Source organism: Diabrotica undecimpunctata, chromosome 10, assembly GCF_040954645.1.
Source record: "Diabrotica undecimpunctata isolate CICGRU chromosome 10, icDiaUnde3, whole genome shotgun sequence".
Lineage (NCBI taxonomy): Eukaryota > Metazoa > Arthropoda > Insecta > Coleoptera > Chrysomelidae > Diabrotica > Diabrotica undecimpunctata.
The window spans coordinates 36,011,291-36,023,516 of NC_092812.1; the positions used below are offsets into that span (position 1 = coordinate 36,011,291).

General features: G+C 31.9%; 1 protein-coding gene across 2 annotated transcripts in view; it reads right to left on the reverse strand.

Annotated features, from left to right (window-relative positions):
• LOC140452467 (uncharacterized) overlaps positions 1 to 12,226 on the reverse strand; it is a 47,761-nt gene that overhangs the window by 6,426 nt on the left and 29,109 nt on the right. Inside the window, exons 2-3 of one of the 2 annotated variants that reach the window (XM_072546748.1) lie at positions 3,419 to 3,690; positions 2 to 1,175 (exon numbers count right to left, since the gene is read on the reverse strand). In XM_072546748.1, coding sequence (XP_072402849.1) covers positions 2 to 1,175; positions 3,419 to 3,690 — 1,446 coding nt within the window. Of the gene's footprint in view, position 1; positions 1,176 to 3,307; positions 3,691 to 12,226 lie in introns of both variants that reach the window. The other variant, XM_072546747.1, reaches the window with a different exon arrangement.

Here is a 12,226-nt window from a genome sequence, read left to right on the forward strand (position 1 = left end):
CCATCCTCTTTATCATCTTTATCATCTTGTTCAGTTGATTTTGCGTCATCTTCTTTGCTATCTCCATCTTTTTGGCCATCTTCCTTGTTTTCGGCACTATCGGGTTTATCATCCTCGGTTTTTTCGTCTGATTGAGGCTCTTCTTTTTCATCAGACTTGTCAGCATTTTCTGTTGTACCTTCTTTAGAATTCTCATCGTTTTCTTTGGACTCCGCTGTCTCTTCTTTTAAGTCTGCTTCCTCTTGTTTATCATCTACTTCTTCTTTTGTAGCTGCTTCATCCTCTCTAGAATTTGTATCGTCTTCCTTTGACGCATCTTCTTTTAAAACAGCTTCTTCTTCCTTTGATTCTATTCCATCATCCTGAGCATCATCAATAGATCTTTTGTGTCGTTCATGTTCATCCTCTTTACTGTCATCGTCAGTTTCGTCCTTAGTAACTTCTTTTGACGCTTCTTTATCGTCTTCCGTATCACTTTTTTCATCTTCTTTTGAGTCACCATCTTTTCCATCGTCTTCCTTTGAGTCATCATCTTTTGTATCTTGCATATCTTCTGTGCTTTTAGGTTGTTCCTCTTCACTCTGGGCTTGATTTTCATCACTTTGAGCTTGATCTTCTATGCTTTCCTTTTGATCTTCAACTTGTGCTGCTGGTTCGTCTTCTTTGCTTTCATCATCTTGAATTTGGGCCTGGGATTGTGTTAAATGTTCTATAATTTCGGCTTCTATCCTTTCCTCTAAACTGTCTCCGTGTTCCTCACTTTTGTCATCTTCTTGAGCTTGTTCCTCTTTACTTTCGTCTTGTTGTGCACCGTCATCTTCCGTCGAGTCATCTGCGTTTTGTTGAGCTTCTACTTCCTCTTTACTATCATCAGCATCAGCCTTTTCTTCCTCACTCTCAGCCTGCTGTTCTTTACTCTCCTCATTTTCACTAACATTGTCATCAGTTTGCTGTTCGTTACTCTCCTCATCTTCTCTCACCTTGTCATCAGCTTTCTCAACGTCCCCTTCATTGCTAGCATCATCCTTACCATCGTCTTCTGCGCTTACTGCTTCGTCAGGTTTGGTATCGTCTTCCTTCGAATCTTCTTTTTGTTCGTCGTCTTCTTCAGCGTCCTTTCGATCGGCATCATTTACAGAAGCTTCATCCTGCTGTTCTTGGCTAGCATCATCTTGCTAAAAATATTAGAATTAGTAAAAGATCTTAAAACTATATCAAAGAAAACTCCACTGAAGCAGCAAATTATTTTAGCATTAATGAACTGAGTTAAAACAAATAGCATAACATATTATATTTTGATTAATTGTAATTCTGTACTAATATTGTCAGTTCGCATTAGTTTGTGAACTTTGCATTGCTATTTATTTTTACTCATAAATGTTCAATTGTGATCTTTAACTAAATTTTGAAAAACGAAAAAATTATTTAACAAAAAATTTAGTACATAATTCTAATTTGAATTGGTTAATAACTAATGTTCGGTTATAGCACAACTTTATGAATTGTAATGATGAAAACTGATTACTATTCGGAACCGTTTGGTATGTAAGGATAGTTGAGTGTAAATATTTTGAATGTGATATTTTAATACTGTAAAATGGAAATTCATAAATATAAATGTTTATAGTAGTCTCTATACAACTACAAATTTTTTCTACATATATAGGTGTAGTTATTGTATTGGTGTCTATTGCCAGTGATTGCCAACTTCCTCTCCATTCCGTTTACATAATTCTTACACCTTAGTCCAATTTTTGTTCTATGTAAGGTTGATAGATCCTCTATTGAGTGTTTTCCCAGATGGCGAATAGGAGAATACCTCCCAGACATGAGTAGTACCGAGAAAATGAAATATCGAAATGAAAAATGGGAAGCAGCATTTTCATTACTGTCTTAAAGTGGAAAAGAATACTTGGAACAGTTTTATACAGTTACTTGTAGGCAACAATTAATGTATTAGATTGTAACGGCTAAAAAACTGTGATGGGAAGGTAACGGGAAACCATCCCATTATATGAAAAGAACGAATAACGATAAATGAGAAAAATATAACTCACATGAAGTAAAATTAAGAAAGCCAAAGACTTTGGCTCGATAATTCCTCTAAAGAAATAGAAATTACATTTTTAATCTTCACAAGAAACTTAAATATATCTGCAGGATTAGAAAACCAAAAAATGCTCAGTTGTGAACACGAACAACAATGCGACGAATGATTGAGATACATCAGTGACCTTTTTACCGATGAAGCTCGAGAAAACGCTACACATACACATACTATTTATGAAAGCAAGATAGACAGGGGTCCCAGTATATTGAAATCAGAACTAAGATGGGCCATATAATGAGCCAAATTTTGGACGAGAAAACTATTTAACTGCTTTATTTAATAAAATTTACAAGGAACAAACAATATCAGATGGTTAATTGGAGTCGCTGTTCATAACACTGTCAAAGAAAAGCATATCCACCAAATGCAGCGACTTTAGGCTGATCAGTTTGATGCGCCACATACTTAAGATATTTTTACGAAGTCTACAGAACCGAATATTTCTTTTATGTAAAAGCAGAATAGCAATTTGGGTTTAGAAATGGCTTAGGAACCAAAGAGGCACTGTTCTGTATGCGCGTTCATCTATAAAAAAGTTGTAAATTTCGAAAGAACGTAAACGCCTGTCTTATCGATTTTGAAAAGGCATTCGAACGAAATAACTACCCATTAAACGTATACCCAGGAAGGAGTAAGAATAGGTAGAGAAATTATTAACAATATTAGATACGCTGACGATACAGTCATTCTTGTAGAGAATACGAGAATTCGTCCATAAAAGACCTGTAAAGATTAATAAACTTGGTGAATGAAGCAAGTTACCGAAGTGGATGGTAGTTGGGAAGATGAATATAAATTAGAGTCAACTTTGGCTAAACAGAGAGAAGATAGAACGCGTAAACCATTTTAAATAACTGGGCACCTAGTTGAATATGAATAGATACTGATAGAGGTAATAACCAATAGAAGAATCTTAAGATTTACAGTATAATACTCCTGATAATCTTAACGTATAGATAAGACGAATGAAACAAGACAGGAAACTAATGAGAAAAATTTTTAAATACTATTTTTGGAAGTGTCAGAAGGGATATTCAAGGAGGCAGATAACAAACAAAGAAACATATTAAAAAAGTCATTGGCAGTCAAATTTGAAATATGTATAATGAAAATTTTAATTGTTTGATGAATAAATATCCGATTTTATGTTGAAACTATGAATGAAGAGACACTCTTGATTGTGATAACTAAACTAACCTTATCTTCAGATTGCTTGCTTTCATTTGCTGCTTCTTCTTTTTTGCTTGGAGTTCTCTGAAAAACTTTTTGGAAAAATGAAGAAATTTTTTGAATAACAGTTGGTCGTACCTCTGGCTCGATTTTTTCGGAAACAGTTTGAACGTTCTCATTACTGTCTTGACCTTCTTCGTTAGTATCGTCTTTTTCTCCGTCGCCTTCTTGGTGAGCGGAGTCGTCAGTTATTTCTACAGTGGGAATATCTTCCTTGCTATCGCCGTCGCCATCTTCTGCCGATGATCCCGCGGCAGCTTCGCCTGCCTCCAGCTCTTTCAAAGCCTTTTCGATATATGGCCTACATTCGGATTCGGAAGGACCTTCTGACTCGACCTCACCTTGCACACCTTTAAAACAAAAACAATATTCAATTTTAAATAGAAAACGGTAATTTTATGCTAAATATCTTTTATAATATGATTCCGAAACTCTTTGCTGGCATTTCTATGTTATTTATTATATTTAATAGGAATAACACCATTTTAATTGAAAATACGTTATATTTGACGTTTAGATTTCCATTTCGGAAAGTTTGAGGACTATTTCAAGATGACAATCTAAAAATATTAAAAATTATGAAATATATTGTTATATTAAAGTTTCTTCTCAGTTGTGAACAACAAAATCAAAATGAAGTAAGAAGTAAAATCCATACATATTTTCTCCCTACCCCTTATTACAAAACAAACCGTAAATAGAGAGAATAATACATATTTTTTATTATTTATTAAAATTTGTTTAAATGTACCTAAAATTGAAGGTCTTATTGTGTTTGAATTTGCGCAAAAGATGATCCATATTGGTTAAATAGTTGTTGCGAAATTTAAAATAATAACATTTATCGTGTTTTCATTGCAAAATCATCCAAAACAAAGCAGCTAATGACTACGAGATGTACAAATCTTTTCGCCTTTTTGCAAAAAGTCGCCTTTTTTATTGTTATTTTTTTATTTATTTATTAAAAATATACTTTATTAAATAGATATTATTTATAAACATTATTAAATTATTATTTATAAACAATTTTTCCCTATACCCTTATTAAACTTGAACAAATCCGTTTTTAGTATGAAAAAATTATTTTTAGAAAAAAAAATCGTATATATTATTATATTATAAGAAATTATAACTTCTTAAAGTTTAAATTAATTAATTGAATTTCCTTGCATATATATTATAGTCCGGGTAGTAGTGGTGCACTGGCTAGGGAAAATATTCTCATTTCATATTTTTGCACAATCTTACTTGAGATAGTTCTCTTATAAAAAAAATGGTTTAAACAATTTTTTTAAACAAATTTTAAAATTAAATTTTTTAGGGGGTATACACAATTTACTGAGGGATATGCTATTATAGGCTTTTTTATACCTACGAATATCATATGTGTTTCTAAGTTTCTGGCTGTTTTTTTTTTCTTAAAGCTGTTTTAGGCAAAATAGGTTGTGGATACAAGACCTTCCTGCACGGAATCCACTTTGGTCTCTCTCTTCCGTAACTTTGTTCTCTATTATTTCTTTTATAATCTTGCCGTGAAGTCCAGTAACAGAGTTTGTTACACTAAAGCCTCTATATTTGCAACACTATCTTCTGTCATCTTTTTTATGGATGGGTTTGATCCGAAGGGTGTTTTCCATTCGAGTGGCAGTTCTTCGCCTCTTGAAAATCAATACCTTGGGTCAAAATCAAATCAAAAGGATACCTTTTTATTTTTGACGTCATTTATGTGAGCGTGATGACGTCATTGCTAAACTTTTTAAATGGAAATGTGGGTGTTGTAATACATTATTTGAAAGGCCTTCTAAATACCTAATCAGCCATATCAATATGTACAGTAATTGATTTGCGTATTGTCACAAATCTAATTGATGACATTTCAACAGATTTCCTAATAAAATGTATTAAGTATTGGTAATGGAATGTCTTATCTACCTACTTTTTACCTTTTTTTAAAAATCTAGTTACCTTATCAATATTACCATTGATACTTGGACATTCAAACTTAATTATCTTTCTCTCAAGTGATTAATAATATTATTGTAGTAGACGTATTCAAAAAGTCTTTGTATCCATCAACATGAAGCTGACTAAATCATTGAAATTCTAATGATTGGTTGTGGAGATAAAACACGTACACAGAAAGAAGTATGTACGTTATTTAATAATAATTACCCCAACTGAGAAACAATTTCACAATTCACTGTAAGTAAAATTGAGAAGAAATTCAGAGAAATTGATCATGTCAAAGATAATCACCATAGCAGTTCAGGGCAAGTAGCATTAGATAATGACATGAACCATTCAACAGTTCTTAGAAAGCAGAAGAACAAAATAACAGATATCCGATGTTTTTAAAAAAGGTTATTTTCTCTGATGAAGCTACACTTCTACTAAACGGTCAATCGTCAAACTTATTGGTACTGGTCTACAAAAAATCCACACTGGATGCAAGAATACAGTACTCAATACCCAGAGAAAGTTAATGTTTGGGCGGGAATAATAGATAATAGGAATATTGGACCATACTTTTTTGAAGAAACCTTGATATTTAGCATTTCTTGATATTTAGCATTTCTCCAAAACTTCTTGCTCCCCGAATTGAAGCGATTGTTTCCTAAGAGAAATGATTTATGGCTGCAGCAAGATGAAGCATCTCCACACTATGCTGTCTTCATGCGCAACTACCTAAACAACGCCTTTCCAAATCGGTGGATAGGTCGGAGAGGAACAATAGAATGGCCGCTTTTGTCACCTGGTTTGACTCCTCTTGATTTCTTTTTATGAGGATACTTAAAAAGTAAAGCGTAACAAAATATACCAAATAGATAAAATATTAATGAACTTAAATAAAGTATGCGTATTGAGGTTGCACAAATAACTCCGGAAAGTTCGGGAGTTCGCGGCACGTTTTTCTTATTGTATTTTAGCTGAAGGTGAACAATTTTAGCACTTAATTTAGGTTTCGTTGTATTTAGTGAATAATACATAATAAATATTTATTATAATAATAAAAATTTAATAATTTTTTAAACAAATACAAACATCAATTTCTCAGTCATTAAGAGACATTTCAGATAATGCATTACATTTCTATTTAAAAATTTTAGCAATAACGTCAAATAGATGACGTCAAAAATAAAAAGAAATCCTTACGAATAGCCTGTTTACAAATAAAAATCGATGGGTTTCAGGATTCTTCCTTAAAGTCGCTGGTATACGAAATAATATAGAAATTTATTCCTTTCATTTGCACCATACCGTGTATATATATATATATATATATATATATATATATATATATATATATATAATATAATTTTGACTGTAACAGTTATCGATATATAAAGACTGACAGAAATAAATTGTGATGACGATAAAGAATGATTTAATCCACTGACGTAAATTGTGACAAGTTGCCAAAAACATCATCGAAATTTATATTTTCTTGTATTACTGTATAAAAAAAAAACACATCATGACATAATACATTTACTGGAAAATGTCTAGTTCCCAAAGTATATTGGATGATATAAATATGGCAGTATTTTATATTTATATAATCATATGGCCATTATTAAAATGAGATAAAGTTTGTTTAGAGTGACATTATTTTATTACTTTATGGTCTTGTATTTGATCAAATATAACAACTGTCTCAACTTAAAGTCAAAGAAACTGCAATTAATGTTGCACACAATGAAAATTTGGGAGAGAACTGTAGCGAAGGTTAAGGAGGAGGGTTAAGGCTATGTAGATGTATGTATGAGAGAGAAATGGGTTCCTGAGTAAGGACTGCTGTCGGATTGACCGAAAAATTCAGGAAAAGAAGATGGAGCTAGCTGAACTGAAAATGTTACGTTGGATGTTGAGTAAAACTAGAAGGAACAGGATCAGAAGCAACTTCAACATCAAGAAGAAGAAGAATAGAAGAAGATTGTATTAAAAAATAGGAGATTCTCTTCTTTCTCTCTATAAGAAATTCGGGTCTACTAGAAGAAATTATTTATTCGCTGACTGATATCTATATAGAAGATTTTCACGCCGTCTTTTGCGTGACGTTTTTGCTGCTTTGTTCCGTTTCTGAAGCATAAATCATTATTGGTCTTATGCTGGCTTTATAAATAATTGGGTATTATCATTATTGTAGTATTATTAAGGCATCCTGCCAGTCTCTTTGCGTTTTATATTTAATCCCTTACTTCTTTCTCCAGGTCCCTATACCGGGACAGTGTAATCCCAAGGTCTATTCAGTTCATGCCAGCAGACATCCCAAGAACAAGACTACAACAACAAAGAAGATGAGACAAAATAGATAAACTATCAACGAAAATAAAATGCTAAGAACATTTTGGGGTAGTAAAAAATTATGGGGTAGTATGTACTAAAAAAATATAGAAATTGAATTATCATTACGAGCTCGAGCTTGACCAACTATCTGATTTTCAGTTGTAGCTTCATCTACTCTTCGCCATTTTCTGCCTTCCAGTCCACTCAGTATCAGTGTATTGCCAAAGAAATCACAAAAGCTGGATCTAAAAGTCTAAAATTAAAAAAGTGTTTCTTAAAACATCAGTTTTATTTTAATACAGACAGTTGTGAAGTAATCACAGATTCCTAATAATTAAATTTTAAATGCTCTTATAATAATTGTACTTGCAAATATTGTATTATTAAATATAATCATAAATCACAGTATGATATAAATTTACTCTGTATTTATAGCTATTGTGACTGACCATTCAGCTGTCTAATTTAAATTGAATATAAAATAATTGTACTTCTGAAGAATTTTTGAAGGGTTCTTTCATATTTTTGCATTTGAAATAAAAAACTACTTTTTTTAATCTTGGAGATTTAATTTACTTGGAGATAAAAATGGAATGTTTCAAAAAGGGTTTTTAATAAACAAAAAATTCAGAGTATGATACGTGAATACGATCTTAAAGTGGTGCTAAGAGAGGTAAACCTGAAAATAGGCTGGGAAAAAATCTATATAACTACCATAGATAAACATAGTTTGCACCATAGAACAAATAATGATAGGCACTTGCTAATAGACTTCGCCAAAGATAAGATCTGATTGTTAAGAGCACTTATAAAATATTCATGAAGGCACATGGAATTCTCTGAATGGAAGAGTAATCAACAAGATCGATCATGAATTTATTGAAAATGTACTAACTTCAGAACATACAGAGTGCTGGACGTAGATTTGACCACTCTATGGTAGGAGCGAGAATGAATATCAGTTCTGCTAAAGACAGAAAAACTAAGAATAATGACAGAAAATGAAAAAAAAAAATGAAAAAAAAAAACTATGAACAAGCATTCAAAGAGGAGATGGACAAAACCAAAGAAAAAGAAGAGAATCTAGAACAAATGTGGGAAAGAATTAAGTGTGGAATAGTAAAATCAGACAAAAACAATAGAGACGAAAAATAAAGGATGAAAACATGGTTCGATGACGAATATATAAAAAAATTAGGAGATCGAAGTAAATTAAAACTAAAAATGCTGAAATTCAGAGAATTGGAAAGTAGATATATCTGGAAGACCTGGAAGAGTTATATTTGGGAGCCCCGCATACTATGAGTAAAAAGAACATAGCGGCTAAGATGGCTAGGACACATTCATAAGATTCCAGAGGGCAGACTATCGAAAATGGTACTATGAAGTACAATAGGTCCAAGAAAGAGGACGTCAGAGAAACAGTACAACCAGAATAAGGTAGACACTATATGTTGAAGAGTATCTAAAGAGAGACAACGTCACAAATTGGACCATTGGACAAATTGGAAGGCTGCTTTCGCATTAAATAATAAACAAGAAAGGATGGAGGAGAATACCATGGGTCTGATTGACTATTATATATACAAAACACGTATAAATAGGTTTGTTATATTTCAATACTTTTTCATTCAAGAGCTCCATTATCATCATTCTTAAAAGTTTCCTCAATTATCCTTCATCTCTGTACTCTTTGTAAAGTTCTATATCCTATAGAGATTTGTAATCCATTATTTTTAAAATCGAGTCAGTAACTGGTCTTTAAACATTATATTTAATGGAACGAATCATCTATTTGATGCATTTACTTCTTATTGGTGAAACGGTATCGCATTAGGTTTATGGCACAGATATGAATAAACCACATTGTACTTGACTATGACTTTGAGTCAATTACATACATTAGTATTATTAAAAGCAAAAATAACTCGGTGGTTTTAGCACCCACTAAAAATTTATAGGAGCATAAACCAAATGGTTTATTTGTGTTTCTAATCGGTAAATACAAAGGAAAATTGCAACTAGCACACTGTTTTATGTACAAAATCGTAATTTTCTAGTTTATTATCTATGGCTACTAAACAAAACAAGCAAATAGCCAAAATTTTAAACAGAAATGTAAGAAAAACTTATACGAGCATTTTAGACAGAAAAATGCAACCTTTGAAATTGGTAGGTGACAATGGATAATAATTTGTGCTGCCATATATATATTGATTATAAAAAATGGGGTCAGATATCCGGACGATATAACCATAGTAGCAACAGATAAAAAGAAATTAAAGAAAACCTTCCAAGAAATAGAAAACGAAGCCAAACTGAGAGAACTGGAAATAAATGAAAATAAAACAAAATATATAAACGTATGCAAGAAAAAGAAGACACAAATGACAGAACTGAAAATAGATGGACACAGTTTCGAAGAGGTTAAAACATTTAAATATTTGGGAGTACTAGTCAACAGAAGAAATGAAAGTGTAGATATAAAAAGAAGAATTCAAGCGGGAAATAAAGCGTTTTATAGAAATAAAAAAATGTTTAGAGATAAGAAGATAAGCCGAAACACAAAAATGAAAATCTACAAACGACCATAAGACCAATAGTAGTATATGTTGCAGAGACATTTACATTAAAAGCAAGAGTTTTTGAGAGGAAGATTATCAGAAAAATACTGGGACCAAAGAGGAAAAACTAAGAGAATGCAAGACAATGGATGAATCACGAAATACAAGAATGGATGGGTCAAGAGAACATATTTAAAGCAATAAAAGCACAAAGAATTAGATGGTATGGATACACACCATTATTATATACATACCATACATTGAGAAGAAAGAAGAGCAATCCGTTAATAGTTATAACGGAATGGATACCACCAGGTAAAAGAACCAGAGGCAGACCTAAACTGAGATAGAGACAACAAGTGGAAGAAGACTTAAGGAGTATGAAAATTATAAATATAGAAAGGATAATCAAAGAGAGAGAAGAATGGAGAAAGGTAGTGGAAACAGCGAAGCCACACCAGAAACTGTAAAATCAAACCCAGGATGATACCTCATACAAAAAGGATCTTTAAGTGAAAACAGCTTCAGCTTTTTTGGGAGCGTATGGCTTGTATATATATATATATATATATATATATATATATATATATATATATATATATATATATATATATATATATATATATGCATTGATTTGATTATCCTCATTTTAATATGATTTTAATGGTAATTCAAATATCTGTGGGAGTGTGTTGTTTTTTTGTATACTTTGGTTACATATCCTATATTCTCCTTTGGGATTAACATATGTAGAAATGGTAGTGAGGTATTGTTCTCCTTTTTTATAGTGATTTTGACTGATTCTTCTTTGTAGTTGATATCATCAATAATTTATTTAATTATTCTAGTCTATCTGGTCATATGGGAAATACACCATCTAACATATCTTCATCTAACATAACTAAATTATACAATCTAATATAAAAATAGACTTAAGTTCTCAATTGTAATTAGTTGTTATAAGCAAACATCTGATTTTATGTACAACTCTTCCCCGCCAATAACCTTTCATGGTTGACGCAGTTTACTTAATAAAAAAAAAGTCTGAATTGTTAAGATTTTACTTTTATCGTCTAATTGAAAATAACGATAATCGAAAATATATGCATGTATCAGCGTCTTTTATGCAATTTCAGCCCAGTGTCTTTAAGATTGTAGGTCTCACTTGCATAATACACCGTAGTTCGAACAACTGAGTTGTATTTTTTGCTTTTTTTCGACTAGACATGGTTTTTGACCTTAGTCTATTATGTACACTCCTGAAGTTCCTACTAAATTTGACCATCGTCGCCTATATTTCTTGTTTTTGTTTTATTTGTGTTTTTTACTCCCAAATAATTCCACACTGCGCGCTGAAAGTTATTTTGTGTATAACATAGATCTATGTTTGTGCTGTGCAGTCTTTTTTGAGTCTAAGCTTCGGTTCAGGGCTCATCTTCGCCCGATGTACCTTTTTTAATCTTTATTGAACTACGTCGTCATTTTCTTGTTCATCTTTCAGTAGTTTGTCTTCATCTTTAGAATTATGAACAGTAAAACTTTTAATTCCACAGTTGATTCTGTGTTGTTCCTTTTCTTTGTTTATTTTATTTGTTCCCGGTGCATTCTTGTCTTACCAGAAGCTAAGAAATGAACAGTTATTCCCAGCATGAAATCTGGATATCATCTAATAACCACGACCAAACATAACATTGATTTACTTGAAAGACAAACTTTCACTTACACAAAGATACAACAAATGAATAAAATAGATAAACATATCTCCCAGTTAGAAGTGACTAACGAATATCAATGGATGCAATACTTAGAGAATCACTGGTAGAACCAACAAACATCATGCGGTGCAGTGAACAGTGTACAAGTGAAGTGAACTGGGTGCTCAGGAGACTGAGATTGACTGAATTTCGGTTCAACCCGGAAAACCTAGGAAAAGTTTTTCTAATATTTATCTTAGTGTTAGGTATAATGATACTATTTTAGGGTACTACTTATATGAAGGTATATATATTGCGAAAAAGACTGGCAATAAGGTGAA